Source organism: Centroberyx affinis, unplaced genomic scaffold (assembly GCF_046629955.1).
Source record: "Centroberyx affinis isolate AG114_WGS23_722 - 3 ecotype Tasmania unplaced genomic scaffold, CSIRO-AGI_Caff_v1 ptg003780l_1, whole genome shotgun sequence".
Classification (NCBI taxonomy): Eukaryota; Metazoa; Chordata; class Actinopteri; order Beryciformes; family Berycidae; genus Centroberyx; species Centroberyx affinis.
The window spans coordinates 103,048-119,196 of NW_027281653.1; the positions used below are offsets into that span (position 1 = coordinate 103,048).

Consider the following 16,149-nt stretch of genomic DNA (forward strand, 5'->3'; position numbering starts at 1 on the left):
CTCTGTAAAGCACTTTGAATTGCCCCAGTGTATGAAATGTGCTATACAAATAAAGCTGCCTTGCCTTGCCTTGCCTATGTATGTATGTATCTTAATCCAGCTGCATTAAAAGTCGCTCTGCTGTGTGAACGCACAAACGTACAAAGCATCCCCCAGTTTGCAGAAATAACTCGGCCCGATTGCATCACCTCAGAGATCGGCATTTTAATGGAACAAATAAAGTTAAAGTCATGATATGTCCAAAGCAATGCTGGATTCACATCTATGGTGAAAATCCAATGCATGGGAAGACGCCTTAAACAGGAAGGCCTCATAACATGATGAATAGTGAACTGTCTACAGTAGGCTATGTCAATGCACTGAATGTGAGACCTTATTGTCTCATTTTTTTGTTTTTACCAGGGCCATGTCTGTATATGGTTACTTCACTATTGGAGCTATCCATAAAGTACATCGATGACAACATTGTGTCTATTGCTACTTGTCTGATACAATGTTTCTGACATTGCGAGTTGCAGATTTTTTTTAGAAATATTTACAAAGGAAGTGTAATGGGAAAAGGTCCAAGATTTTAACATATAAAACAGACTTGTATTGGTTTGTGAAATGCGCTTCATTTTGTTTTTTAGGATCAAAGAATTGTTAATGAAGGAGGGGAACGCGCGGGAAGTGAAAACAAAAAGCTTTTATAACACATTCAACCGCCATCTGGATTTCAACCAATCATATACCGACAGGGAGCTGCGCAGTAACGATAAGAGCAGCTACTCTACAGTCACGCGACAAAACTCAACCAATCGTAGGCGGGGAACCGCACAGTGCTATTTGCATCAGCTGCCTATAAATAGAGTTGTTTGGCCTGGTTGGCCTGGTTGGCTTCATTCGTTGCTGTAAAGTACCGAGAAGTCATCATGCCTGAACCAGCCAAGTCAGCGCCCAAGAAAGGCTCCAAGAAAGCCGTGACCAAGACCGCCGGCAAGGGAGGCAAGAAGCGCAGAAAGACCAGGAAGGAGAGCTACGCCATCTACGTGTACAAGGTGCTGAAGCAGGTCCATCCCGACACCGGCATCTCCTCCAAGGCCATGGGCATCATGAACTCCTTCGTCAACGACATCTTCGAGCGCATCGCCGGTGAGGCGTCTCGCCTGGCTCACTACAACAAGCGCTCCACCATCACTTCCAGGGAGATACAGACCGCCGTGCGTCTCCTGCTTCCCGGTGAGCTAGCCAAGCACGCCGTGTCCGAGGGCACCAAGGCCGTCACCAAGTACACCAGCTCCAAGTAATCAGCTCTGTCTGCTGTCAACATCAACACAACGGCTCTTTTAAGAGCCACACACTTTCTCTGGAAGGGCAAAGTCTCATGCACACAAACCTAACCAATATACTAAAACAATTCTTAAGACATCTAAGCTTTGTAACTACTATAATACCACTGTCATTTTGCACACTAGCACAAACCCGTCTTCAATGTCACTTGCACCATGTTTGAGGTGCTTATTTGGTCTGCTGGTATGTTTTCAGTGTCATCTTAATCGTCATAAAGGAAATTTGAGACTTTAAGGAATTACAATACGTTTTTATTTTCTCTGATCATTTCAGTTTAATACTTCTAAATGTTTTTTTTTTCATCATTCCATAGAGGAAAAATAAAGCCTATAATACTACCTTTCTTGTAGTAGGGTCTGTCATCCCCAGATAAATAAGTTGGTAGGAAGATGTCTCATTTCACTAGGATCACAGTATTAGGAAATCCTAATGTCAAAGTTCTTCTCAGCATTAGCAGTATACATAGAATAAGTAATATGGAATAAAATATACCTACCATGGCACTCACCAATGGTCAAAGTGAAGATGTATACCTAGTTACCTCTTTATCTCATTGTCCATGTCATTGCCATATTTCATTCTCTGCCTTCCTGGTGGGGAATCCCTCTTTGATTTGGCCCCAAGGTTTCTTCAATTTGTTTTCCCCTCATAAGGTTTTTTTTCTAGGTGTTTTTGCTTAATTGCCTTCACTAAAAGCCAGTGTACAGGTTAGGTTAGGCTATCAGGTCTGTTATGGCTGACAACATGCCATTTTGTTAGCCATAACAGAATTTTCTTGTGCTTTCTTTTGTTTCCTTGTGTTATGTTTCGTTTGTATATTGTAATCCACCATTTAGTTTTGTGATTGACAGTTGATTAGATATAGACAGGCTTTTGTGATGAAGGTCTATAAAAAAAAAACTGACATGACTTGACAGACACACAGCTCTCGCTCCCACTAATATTTTGCACTTACATTTAGCTACAATTGTTGCTCTTCTACAATAGCCCAATTTACAATAAGTGCATTATATAGTGCTCAGTATAAATATCCCTGTCTTCCTAGAATTATGTATGTCAGACCTGGTAGGTAATCAAATTACAAACCTATTTATTTTTCACTTTCAACAAATGATGCAAACTCTGTAAGCATTTTCTTTACCAACATTTGCATTCACCATTCCTTCCATCCTTAATTACAGTCAAAGCCATTATTTTAAAGTTAGGCGAATAGGCTAGCCTACATAAAAAAAAAGAGATACTGAAATATATGGGCAAACTGGTGAGATCAATATGTTGCTCTCAAATTATTTAATGCACACACTATCTATTTTTGTCCAAAACAAAATAAGATTGGGGTCAATCACTGTAGATAAAGACCCAGAACTACAGTACAGTGTGTTAATATGCGGTCAACCAATGCTGAAAAACTAAGAACACTGAGACTAAATGGTCACAACACTAATGGGCTGAGGTCACCAACATGTTAATGGTGTGAGGCGTTATATACAGACGTCCTTACTCCTCCACGTTGTTTATCTGTGAATGGTACAGGCAAAAAAATATTAAATAACACTTTATACATTTATTGCTGATGATGAAAATGGGTAAATAAGGGAAACATGGATCATGTACGCTTTTAAGATCAACAAAACAATAAATAAGCACTTGCAAACATCACAAATCATTAAGTCTAAACCCAAATAAAAGTAACTGGTCTGAGGCCATCTTAACATGTTAGCTTGCTGCCTTGCATTACTTAGGTAGTAACATGCTAAATGTTCTACTTAAGCCATGTTATTAGCATATAGTCACCTGTGGAACTAGCTAATGTTAAATATAATACAATATTAGCAAGAAAGGTTTATAAGTTTAACGTTACCTAAGAAACATTGAGATTCAAATTTGCAGAAATTGGAGAATTGGCTGCAGTCTGGTTTGAATTTACCCACTCTTTTCTGCCAGCAGCAGATTGATGATGTCACATTTCTAACATGAATCCGATTGGATAAAGGATATGACAGCCCGGGGACATCATGTCATCATGTCATTGTTCTGTGAACATCTCTCACCTGCAGAAATCAGGACGTGTGTCATTCATTGAACATCATTCATCTGCCCATAAAACATGAAACTGTGGCAAAACAGAACCAACAAAAGTTTTTTTGTGATTTTTTTGGTTATTATACTCTTATAATATCAACTTTTTGGTTCAGATTGTAGCCTATTGCATCTTTGTAATATTGAGCAGTTTGCCTTTTCACAAGCATAACCCAAGGCCACCTGGAAAAACTACAGTTTGCACTGTTTAGCACTTCACAATAAACGCGCTGCTGTGTGGTTATTGTATTTTTTTTTTTTTTTTTTTAACAAATATTTTGTCAGATTTGAGCCATCATAATGGGAGGCAGGAGCATTTCAGAAAATATTGCGTTTCAACCCAACTCAGTGGCGCCCCCTACCGGTAACCACACACCAATGAAAGTGCAGCTCAACAGCTTTGTAGAAAAGTTGACCCCATGTCTCTAGACCCTTGTGTTGCTGCATAGTAAGCCTTCAAAAGTGGCCCGGGGTCAGAGTTCAAAGGGCAATATTGCAGTACAGAAACCACCCATGTTCTTCATATTGACATATGGTACTCTCCAGGTCAAGGCCTTTCCATATATGTCTTCAATTTTGTCCTACGGAAAAGTTTAATTTTGACCTCTGTCCTGCAGGCTCTTTCAGACGTAGTTTCTGAGACCCTTTGAGACTCCAGCCTGGATAAAATCAAGTCTTTTTTTTTTTTTGCTTATTAAAATTCTTCAAGGGTTTTTCCCTAATCACAGTCATGCTTTTGGATTTGGGCTAGTATAGACCTAATTTTACCTACCAAATACATCTGGATTGTTGTCATAACAAAAATCATATTGGAACATTGCTGTTTTTGAAGCACTTTAGCCCCGCCCACAAACCTCCTGCATGGTCAGGATTATAGTATGTTGTAGCCTCAATATCCCTCTGTTTACAGATGAAGTTTCCTACATATATCTCAGAAGATGACCCTGTTATGAGCTTCTAGGTGGCAGTCTGCATAGCTGATTTGTGGCTTATCCTTGGGTGTCCATGGGGTGATGAGTTGATAATCAGATGGATATGGTTATGACATTAACTATGCATGGCCTCAGATCAGTGAGCTTCTTAAAATAATATCACAACTTGGGTTGTTGTTATTGAATCTAGCTGTAAGTAGCCTACATAATGTGCAAAATAGACAATTAAATCGAGGTTTAGTAATAATTTATTCTGAGTGGACAATCACTGACAGGTTGAAGAGTTTGCCCCACATGTAATTATGCAGTGTGGTATATGAGCAGGAAAGAGAACAAATGAAAGGAGAATTCAGAAAGGCGGGAACTCTTTGGCAAGCAGTTTTAACATAAAATGGTTCCGCTTGACTATCCATAATTACATTAGATATTATCTACACATGCAATTTGACTAGTCATATTAATGTGACCAGTCAGAATGGTAATTCAGGATATCTGCAATTACAATCTGACTGGTAAGAATGAAATTAAAGATATCTTTTACATTTTGAGTTGACTAGTCAAATATCTTTTCAGATATCTATAATGATGTCACAGATATCTTCAATTGACTCGTCACACATACCAAATGATGCAGAGATACATGTAATTCTGTTTTGACTAGTCAAATTGATATTTTCAGACTCTCAGTTAGAATTATGACTAGTCAAATCTGTTGTGCATGACGTGACTGATGCGAGGCTTCACACTGGATATTGGTCTTAAACTAGTATAAAATGAAATTGTTTCCAGTCTGAAATGAAATACTTTTCATTACTTTAATCTCTTTTCAACAGCAAACAAAATTGGTCATTCATTGTTGTTATGCTCATGTTTAGTGCATGTTTCCCTTCAATAAGTAATACACTTCTTGGAATGAAAAGCACATTTTGACTAGTCAGAATGGTAATTCAAGATATCTCCTAAATAGGATTTGTCTAGTAAAAATTCCATTCAAGATATCCATAACTTGTTTGTAGATATCTTCAAAGCACTTGTGACTAGTAAGAACTCCAATTTGAGATATCTTCACTTTAGTTTTGACTAGCCATGTCTAGTTTCAGCTATCAAAAAAGATAATTTAGATATCTTTAATTATGAGGAATTAAACTGAAACTGAAATTAGACTAGTCAGAACTAAAGTGAAGATCTTGAATTTGAGATTTCTTGAATTTGAGATTTCAATGGAGATATTTGGAATTCACATTTCTCAGTCAAAACTGAATTGTAGATATATTTAATTGGTGTTTCCATACAACTTAATGGCAACAATAACTGCAATCTAGTCAAAATATAATTAGAGATAGCCCTATCTTAAATGAACATCTTTAATGAATTATCTCTAATGAGAATCCGGTTAGGCTAATAAATGTTACAATGGCTTGGGAACTCAGGATATCCATATGAAGACAGAGCTACGAGGTGGCACATGTTGCAGAATTTTCTTTGATTTTATCAGTCAAACAGGTTTAAAAGGTAAAATTCAGTCTCTGGTCCACACTCCGAAGCAGAAGGTGGCGGTAATGCACCTGTGACGTCGGTTGCCAAGAAGAAGAAGAAAAATACACTACACTACATTTTCTATCAGTCAACTCTTGAAAGAAGACTTAACCATGAGTGTTAGAGGAAAAACTGGCGGAACAACAAAGTGCAAACCGACAGACTGAAACAGCTCTGCTCAAAGTGCCTCACAGCACGCGGACCTAACGTTACCTTTTCGGTCTTCGGTCTGTTACCTAACTGTTGTAGCTTCTCTCCCTAGCATATTATGTAAAAGAAATGGTTAGAGTGTGTGCTTTTCCTCGTTGCTTCAACAGAGAGAGGCGTGTGAGATACCGTGAGCGTGCATCATCGGGGGGTGCATTTGTGGCTTTTCACAAACTACCGTTGCATGATTCAGAGAGGCTCTATTTGTGGCTCGTCGCTCTCAGGATGGATGTCAACGCCGTTGAGTCCCTCCATGCAGTCCGGGTGTGCAGTGAGCATTTCTCCCCGGAGGACTACCGTCCAAAACTCAACGGAAGAAAAACAGACCTGCAGCTTCTGAAGTCAACCGCTGTGCCCGCCCCGTCTGTAAAAATGGAGGTATGAGAAATAATTTACGTGTATACCCCTGCAAACACGGTCAAAACGTGAGTGACTGATAATGGAAATTTAACGTTACATGACGTCGGTCGTCCCAAGGGCTCAGAGCCGTGCAGGTCAAGGAAACTATAAAATAAGGAAGGGTCATTACGTCACTGTGTAGCGCGTGAACGCACATTGGTGCCAAGTGTGAAAACTTCGGCCGATATTGAGGTGAATGGGATATAGCCATCTCCTCGTTTATGACCTGTCATTTTAACAGGTTATTAACCCGGATGAATCATCGGTTATTTGTTGCATCGTTAACTAGCTAACGTTTGATATATTGGTTGATGTATATTTTGCATTTATTTTGGATGTGGCAACCCCTCAACCAGGCTGAGAACTGGAGCTTTTCCCCACCGAATCATGTTGCCAATCAATCATGATATTACTAGTCAGTGTGTTTTCTGATTGAACATAAGACAGCTGTAGGAAACAGGTTAATGGATGAATGTAAGATCACTGACTGAGATAGGGAGGGGGTGCTGGCCTCTTTTTCTCCTAACAGCAGGTATATTGTACATGTATTTGATTATCAATAACTAATGTTAACCAACCATCAAACTGTTAATGATATTTACAGTAATAATATTCAGGAGAGCTAACGTTAGCCAGCTCTCACCATAATGTTTCCTATTATCGTCAGGAGGTGGCCTCTATAAATCTGGACCTTTATCACTTACCGGTACTTGTTAATTTGTTCGTCGTCAATGAACTGAGTTAGCATTTGCACTTTGTTTAGCTAACGTTAGCCAGCAATATCTCTGTTGAGACGTCCGGTTTTTAAACCGTTAAAAACCGTTAACGTTAGTAAGAAATAATCCTCGTGAAGGTGTAAAAGAAACAGACAGGGTTTTGAAGAACGTGCTTTATTTTTTTCAGTCAGGGAGCTGCGGTGTTGGTGAGTGATAACAAATGTTACAGCCTCTCTAGTTTAACCGTTGCCATCATGACTTATGTGTGTGATAGCTAATAATATAGGCTAAATGAATGTAAATCACGGAGGCAAACTGCAAGGCATCGTATCATACGGTCAAGTCCTAGTTTATTTATTTACCTAACTCTGACAGGTCATATCATTGAGTCCAGCCAGTTATAATCAGAGCCATTAATAAATTGATCTGGTTATAATTGCAGTCTGGTCAGCGATAATAGGTCGGACCTGCCCCGTTTGGTCGTGTATCATGTTGTAGCTATCTTGGACCAAACAGGGGCTTGAGTTGAGCTATATGCAGCTGCTGGACAGAGCCATGATCTGTTTGGAGACCAATAACAAGGAAAATAAACACGTACATTTAGATAAAACACATCAGTCAACATCACGTAATGTGTGTTTTTTTATTTTTTTTATTTTGTGGAAGCATTTTTCAGTCAAAGGTGTGTCGGTTAAAAGCCTGAAAATAAGGTCTGTTTCATATGACAAGCTTAAAGAGTAACTAAACCCCAAACCCAAATCTTTGGTGAACCCTGACACCTAATGGTGAAAAGTAGGGTACTGAACTGGCCTTCTCCTATCGGCTGGTCTTTGTGCCAGGGCTGCCACAGGGCACAGAGACCAGCAGATGACCAGTTCAGTACCCTACTTTTCACCATTAGGTGTCAGGCTTCACCACAGATTTAGGTGGGGTTTAGTTACTCTTTAAGAAAGTTTTCACGCTTCGTTCTGTGGGATAAAATAAACTAAAACCCAATTCGGTCTGTGAGATAAAGTAAACTATTAAAAACACAATTCGTGAATTTTGAAGGTTGTAGGCGCCCCAAGTTGCCAAAAAAATTGATTGACTGTTTTAGAAATTGAACTATAATGGGTCTGTCGCACAATAACAGGCAGAGTAGAGTAGTCCACCTTAAAGCCTCTAACTGTTGTAGCCTACTTGAGCTCTTTTCAATTTAGATTGTAGGTTTGAATGTCACAAGCCTGCGTTAAACACAGAGCCTTTTTTCAGAATCAGACCAAAACCACATGAGGTTGTAGGTGGCCTACAAAAAAACTGGGCCAATCGCTGGGCCATGTGTACAACACCTGTCTAACTGTAATTAATTTCTTCTGTAATGACTCTCATTGACCACATGTTTGTTTTTTGTTAGATTTTTTTAGTTCTTGTATGACCTCAACAACTATCCGATAAAGTATTGTTTAAAAAGTTGTTTAAAGAGTAACTGAGCTGGCCATCTGCCATTGGCTGGTCTTTTTGGTGGGTGTACGAGAGGTCGAAGTAACAAAAATCAAATGATAAAAATCGATATGATGAAAATGCTTGTGAATTGAAAAACTGAGTGATTGTAAGAAACTGAGTGCAATTTCATCACAGTATTTTTCAATTCACATTCAATTTTATCACCTCTAAATTTATCAGTTAATTTGTGTTACTTCCACCCTCCTGAGGCTCGCCTTAAATGATACATGGCAATGCTGAATGATAGAAAGTGATGATAAATGATAAAAATGGCTCTGTTTTTATCAGATCACCACCATTTTAATCAAATCACTTGCCAGTTTATCACTCAGTGTTTCAATTCACATGCATTTTCATCACATACATTTTTATCATTTGATTTTTGTTACTTCGACCCCTCATACAAGTGATGTCACCAAAGACCAGCCAATAGCAGATGGCCAGTTCAGTACCCTACTTTTCACCATTAGGTGTCAGGCTTCACCACAAATTTGGGTTTGGGGTTTAGTTACTCTTTAATCTAATCTAATCTAATGTAATCTAAAGAGAAACAGATGAAACAGAAAGTGGAGATGGACGTGGCGTACTACCGGCTAACATAATTACACGGTGGTCTTGGCTCACAAACTTTGTGAAGCATCGCAAAACAGAGTAAAACTTTCCACGCTCAGAGGGGAGAGTTGGTATAACGCTGGTATTCTAGTATTACTGAAGCGTTACTGTGGTTAACAATGGCCGAGGTTGTTCAGCTCGCCAGGACCAAGAGCCGGGTCAAAACCGAACCAAAACAAGAAACTGCCTTCCGTCGTCTTCCTTTGATAGTTGTGAAGTTCCCTTCACACGTTATTGCGAACATTTGTATCAACATTTCAAATGTTTTTAAAGTTCAAAAGTATTTAAAGCAAGGTCCCCACGGGTCCTTGAAATCCTTGAAAGTTTTTGAATTTGAGAAAAAAAAACAAGGCCTTGAAGGTTTTGGAAATAGACATAAATAGACATGGGTCATTGAAAGTGCTTGAAATTATATATTTCGTGCAAGAATAGAAAGTGAAGTTCTTTTGATATTTTTTTTACTTAAATAGGCTACGTTCCGCTGTCTGCATGTGTGTTTCCCGCCATCTGTGCGTCCTTGTTTCACGCGCCACCTGCCTCGAGAAAGTATGACGGTCACGTGCATGAGTGACTGAAGTCGAATATTCTCAGTGTTGTAACAGTAATTAACCTTGATCTGTGTCTCAAACTATGCCGTGTTGGGTCCTTGAATTTGAGGTAAATGGGCCTGGAAAGTCCTTGAATTTGTTTAAGAAGGTGTGGGAACCCTATTAAAGGATTCATATCCTCTGTTCAACATTTATTAACAATAACAATATAATCACAAACTACTTCAATTTAAATGAAGAGAACAAGTTTAGCATTTAATGTAATGGGTTTTTATGTGCAATGTGGAACTGCATGTCTTAACTTTTCTTATTTTTTTTTGTAATTTTATCTTAAAGGAAACGGAGGAAAAACTGTGTGAGCCCAAGGTCGAGCCTGATTGGGGCGACCTCTCCCAAAGCCCTGTCACGTTACCTGATATCCCTCCCACATCCCCCAAGTGCAGCAAGTCCCCACCTGCTGTAGAAGTCTCCCTGTCGGGTCTCTCAGAAGATGAAGTCGACGCCGGCCCACCTTTCGGCTCTTCCACTCGTTCCTTCTGTGATCGTCTCCCTGCTGCCGTCATTCCCGTAAAGGCGGCCGCAAACTCTCCCCCTGGTTTGAGTTCGGAGAGCTCGGCGCAAAAGAGGCAGAGAAAGAGAAGGCATGAATCTATTGATCACGTCATTATGAAAAGACTTGAAGCCATCGACCAGCGCAGGGAGGAACTGCAGCAGTTAAATGATGAAGACACCAGGTTCGCTTTCTCTATGGCAGACATTTTGCACAGACTCCCACCACATAAGAAGAGCCTGGCAAAATTTAAAATACACCAGTTACTTTTTCATATGAAGCAAGCAAAGCAAGAGTGAAGACACACACACACACACACACACCACCACCACCATTTTGAAGACTAAAAATGTGCCTTTCTGTAAATTGTTTGAATTCCTAAACATTGTTCCAAAGTGTTGTTGGGTGGAAGGAATTGTTAGTATAGCAACACTGTTCAGCACATTCGAAAAATGTATAGTTTTCAGTGATTTGGGCTGTTTCTTTCTTGTACCAGATGTGAAATATTTATATCTAAGTTCTAATTCTGAATTGAGGTTAGAAAAAAAAAACGTTCTATCCCTCATTCAGTTCAGCAAATAAATATTGTGAAAGATCACTGGTTGTATTTTTCACTGCAAAAAGTAATACTCTAATATCAGTAATACTATACTAGTTTGTCGAGGTGAATGGTGGCTGGGGATCAGATCGCTGTGGATAATTGTTGTGTCTGTGATTTAATGTAAGTTAAGCTTATTTGTATGAGGATTAAATTGTTCTAAGTTGTTGCCAATTGGCCCCACTAAACCCAGTGTAACACATTACACATACGCCGATATTTATGAATGAAATGATGATGTCACTTGTAATTGTGTTTAGAGCACAGAAACTGTATATTTTTGTATTATATATTGGTAATGTAAGTCAAGTGTCTAGCTTATTATGCTTTGTAGTAGGCTATGTTATTTATATCTATTAATGTAATAATAATAATAATAATATTTTTTATTTATAGCACCTTTCAAAACATAGGCTAATTACAAAGTGCTTCACAACAGCAAAAACAAAAACAGAATCCAACAAAATGACAATTAAATAAAAGCATCATAAAAAGAACATAAAAGTATGAATAAACTAAAATAAAGTAGGATAAGATATTCAAATAATAAAACAATAGAATTATTAGACATACACAGCAATTAAGTGAAAGCGCATCTAAAAAAGTGCGTTTTTTTAAAAGAGATTTAAAAGAGGACAAAGATGTGGCTTGCCTGATCTTCTCGGGCAAATCATTCCAGAGCGAGGGGGCCCTGATAGCAAAGGCCCGGTCGCCCCTGGTTTTCAATGTAGTCTTATAATGTGTGGGGTTTCTGGTTTGTTATTATAGAAACCAACAATTAATTCAACTACAAGCATTATCATATATCAACAGTGTATGTACTCAATCTACATTAAATGGATAAACGGACTCATTGCTTCTGTGTTTTAATGGACACACCACCTGTGATAGTCTAATTACTCGAGCCAGACTCCTTTCCTCCATAAGAGTAGAACCTCACTCTTTTACAACTACTAATGGTTTTAAATGCAGTGCTGAAGGATATATAGTGTGTCCCAGTAGAGATGGCCATCAGTGTGATTTCATCAGTTCAATTTCATGTATCAATTCCATCAAATCTAATTCACAGGATAAAGTTCATAAGATAATTTACAGATCCTCTTGAATTGTCTGCAGTACTTGGTTAAGGGAGAACTTACTGCTCACAGAAAACCTACAACATAAAAACCCTTAGAAAACACCAGCGAATAAAGTCTGTTTCAATAAATGTGTCTCTGGAAATGACGCTGTGCTGCCAAGGTGCGAGACCCACAGGCGACTGAGAGAAGCTCTTGAAGTTTTCCTGAAAGCACGGGCGGCTCTGGATTCCCCGGTCCTGGACCAGCGAGGTTCAGATGCAGTGACAATGTCATTGAAGTTCGGTGGTAGATGCAGACTAATCTGCTTGAGCTGGGTGACCAGGTCAGCAGGAGCCAAGTTTATGAAACGTACGCCATTTGGAGAATTGATGAATTGATCCATTGATGCTTTTGCAAATCAGTGGTTCATCCCAATCAGATGCAACAGATTCATTATCACAAGCAGGAGCTGCATATTTATCAGCTGCTCTGGCGTTTGTTCCTCCCTCCTTCTGTCTCTTTTTCATTCTCTTTCTCCGGGACAGAGCTTTGTTCTCATTCATTTGTGTGTATTTATAATCACACTGCCATGTTGTGAAGCAGACTCTTCCCGGACAGAAAACATCATTTTCACCATGGTTTATCCTTAAAACATGCAGTAAGACATAATAATACTTGACCCTAACCATTGGTTTTGAGTGATACTCTCATTTCATGTTGCACAAGAGAATCAGCTAAATGTTTTAAATGCAAATTACTTTTTTTTTTCTCTCGTTACTCTAACATAAGAAAAGCTGAATAAACTGGTCAGAAACTAGCCATACCAACGAAAACAGGATAATTAATTCTAATTCCGTGCATGGTTGGTACTGCACAGCTGTCAGTGTAGTGTCACTTTCTATCCACTAGTCGCCACTATTGTCACTCTTATGGATGCAAGTGTTAGACTACGGTAATGTGCATTATATTATACTGTCTAAATTGTAACCTATGCAGTTGGCTGACTGTTCTGTAATTCACATTTACATTTTAGACATCTAGGACACTCTTATCCAGAGCGATTTACAATCAGTGCGTCACTAGAATAAACTCACAATTTCAACTCTGTTGAATTTCTGTTCAAGTTTTGAAAACATCATTGAAACTATAATTTGAACACTATATTAACTTTCTTTCTTGATTTTTTTTTTTATTATTTCTTTCTCTTTGGCGTGTTGTTCATTATATGTATGCTTTTAATTAGCCGGTGTAAATGCCGCTGTAAATGTCTATAATTAAGTGCATATTTAACACATTATAACCTGCCTGTAGCTACAAAATTGCCTATAATCAATCCACGCAATGCTGCAACTCTGTGGGTTATTAGCAGATGGTTTGACGTGTACTTAACCCCTCAGTCATGCTTGGGTTTTCGCAGATTGCTTTCAACACCTTTTTGGGGCATGCCAGAGGATCAGGATTAGATTCAGTCTTTTCTTAAACCCTCCCGTTTTCCCTCCGTCGGCTTGGCTCTGCTCTGCTGCTCACGACAGACATGGAGCTCGCTGCTCTCTGGTCTTCTCTGTAAAAGAAGACAGATATGTAAGTACACGAAAATCTTGCATTTTTCAAATGTACATTTTATTTCTATTTTAGGCTACTCCATTTTATTTTATGTTTTTAATTCGTCCGGCTCCCAGAAATCCAAAATGACCAACCGGCTGAATGCATGACGCTTGGGATTATTATTGCAATTATGTTGATGCTGGTCAACTTTGATATTCAGTAGTTATTGATGTTGCCAGTTTTGGTAGAAATTTCAATGAGTTTATTCACTGCTTGTTAAACCACTGTGGTCACAATTAATGAGGCTGTTCTGCAACGTTTCTTTACTGTTTGCTGCTGCAAAATTTTCTTTCTTTCTTTCTTTCTTTCTTTCTTTCTTTCTTTCAATTCATTATCTACTTCTGAATGCTGTGCCAGGGGCCATAATAAGTAAAGATTACTAACCAACAGAGAGAGAGAGAGAGAGAGAATAAAGGGATGATAGAGGCAGGAGAAAGAGGGAAACCTTCTGACTGGCATCAGTTATGAAGAGTTGTGATGAGTTGTGTTGTGTCCTGTTGCCTCATGTTGATTTGAGTTGAGGGGTGTTGTCGTTTTTTTTTCCCCGGGTCATGTTGTGTTCTCTCGAGTTGAGCTGGATCGTGTTGAGTCCAGTTTGCTGTCTTGTTGTCCTATTCCGACTTGTATCCAGTCCCACTGTGTTTTGTCTTGTGTTGCGTTTGCTGTCTTGTGTGATGTTGTGCTGCAAGTGATGTTTGTCATGTTTTTGTTTTGTGTTGTGTTTTGTTGTATATTGTGTATTGTTGTGTAATGTTGTATTGTGTTATTGTGTAATGTTGTGCCGTTGTGTCATATGTCTTGATGTGTCAAGTATTGTGGTGTATTTTGTTGTGTAATGTGTCTTGTTGTGTATTGTTGATTTGTTGTGTAATGTGTCTTGTTGTGTATTGTTGTTTTGTTGTGTAATGTGTCTTGTTGTGTATTGTTGTTTTGTTGTGTAATGTGTCTTGTTGTGTATTGTTGTTTTGTTGTGTAATGTGTCTTGTTGTGTATTGTTGTTTTCTTGTGTAATGTGTCTTGTTGTGTGATGTTGTGTTGTGTAATGTGTGTTGTTGTGTAATGTGTGTGGTGTGATGCTGTGTTGTGCACAAAGACTCCGACAGACTCCCTGAGATTACCTTCTGAGTTGATCAAGTCCTCTTCCTCATTAAAGGATTATCCCCACATACATTCATTCACTCATTCATTCTGGCAGGGTGTTGCCATGCAACCTTAGACTCAGACTTCTCCTTTTGTCTTGAACCCTCCTCATCCCCTGCTCTCCGTTACCTTCCCATGCAGCTCCCTGTTACATTGTGAGGCAGAAAAAGACAATTTCATGACACGTTGGCAAAACTGACTTTGATCCTCACCCTGAAGGCCAAACTAGGAAAGAGGAACGTCTGCTATCTTATTTAACTTGATTGCATGCTTTGCAGAAACAGTGAAAAGGAGGATCTGCAAGGGCCTTTTTCCCCTTTTCTTTATTGGTCGTCTCAACGCACTAGACATTTTCACTTCTCCCTTCTGAGTCTCCGATGGTGGACTGGCCTTCCCTCTCCAGTCACAACAGCAGTCACTCCCCATCTTCTGTCGCAGGATAAAACCTCCTCCCTCTCTCCCATAGTATTCATCTTTTACTTGCTCTTCCTCCTTTAACATGCTATTATTTCTGGGGGGGGAAACAACTCTCAGAAAACTAAGTATGCACAGTGTTGTATGCTCCCACGGTGTATTTATTAACACCTAAAATGGGAAAACAATTATATCTTCTCTGTTACCCGGTCACACATATCGGAGGGCTACTGTGGCTCTGAGCCTTCCTCACTAATGGTCGCTTGTGATGTTGTGTTAGGAAGTGAAACTCAGTCTACTGCCGCACTCGTTGTGAGTCGCCCTGGATAGGAGCGTCACTTCAATGCCAAAAAAATGTAAAATGTACATTTCCAAGTTGCATTAAATTACTTATTGTGACTCCTCTTCCTGTCTGCCCTCTCCTCGATTGCAGAAGTCCTCTGTCAAAGATCCGGTGCAGATGGGACCACCGGATCAAGTAATGAGGTACACTTCGGCGGAGCCAGCAAGGGTAATGTATAGCAATAGCTGCCACCGAGTTAGTGAGACAGCTCAGGCAGGGCTTTATTTAACCCGCACCAACCAGAGGCAGAGAATGACCAGATATTATGATTACAAGGGCAGAAGGCCATATTATGAGGTTACTGCAGGGAACTGGGGGAAATGGCAACGGGAGGCCAAGAAATAGGAAGCTCAGAAAAGTGGAAGCCAAGAGACAAACAGGGTTATTCAGTAAGAAATGCCCCTGACACTTAGTATAAGGATAGGAATAGAGAGACCCTAAAACCAAGCCAGAACCAGTTGAAGGGGATCTTAGGAGTCAGTTGACAAGCAATAGGAAAGATCAATGGAAGAGACAGGAGGAGAAGGTTAAGAGGCAGGTCAGCGTGATCAATAATCAGAAGCGGAAAAGGGAGAAATTGAATATGACACACGAGTGGAAG

The 16,149-nt window shown here is 39.4% G+C and overlaps 2 protein-coding genes across 3 annotated transcripts in view; both read left to right on the forward strand.

Annotated features, from left to right (window-relative positions):
• The window catches only part of LOC139662399 (histone H2A-like), a 68,239-nt gene extending 66,953 nt beyond the window's left edge, over window positions 1–1,286 (forward strand). Inside the window, exon 4 of one of the 2 annotated variants that reach the window (XM_071541081.1) lies at window positions 964–1,286. In XM_071541081.1, coding sequence (XP_071397182.1) covers window positions 964–1,286 — 323 coding nt within the window. The remainder of the gene's footprint in view (window positions 1–963) is intronic. The other variant, XM_071541082.1, reaches the window with a different exon arrangement.
• A 4,844-nt stretch (window positions 1,287–6,130) lies between these two features.
• LOC139662398 (THAP domain-containing protein 1-like) lies at window positions 6,131–11,294 on the forward strand. The gene is made up of 2 exons (XM_071541080.1): window positions 6,131–6,461; window positions 10,177–11,294. Exons 1-2 carry the CDS (start codon window positions 6,156–6,158, stop codon window positions 10,687–10,689), a joined length of 819 nt encoding a protein of 272 aa, XP_071397181.1. The 5' UTR covers window positions 6,131–6,155; the 3' UTR covers window positions 10,690–11,294.
• Window positions 11,295–16,149: the final 4,855 nt, after the last annotated feature.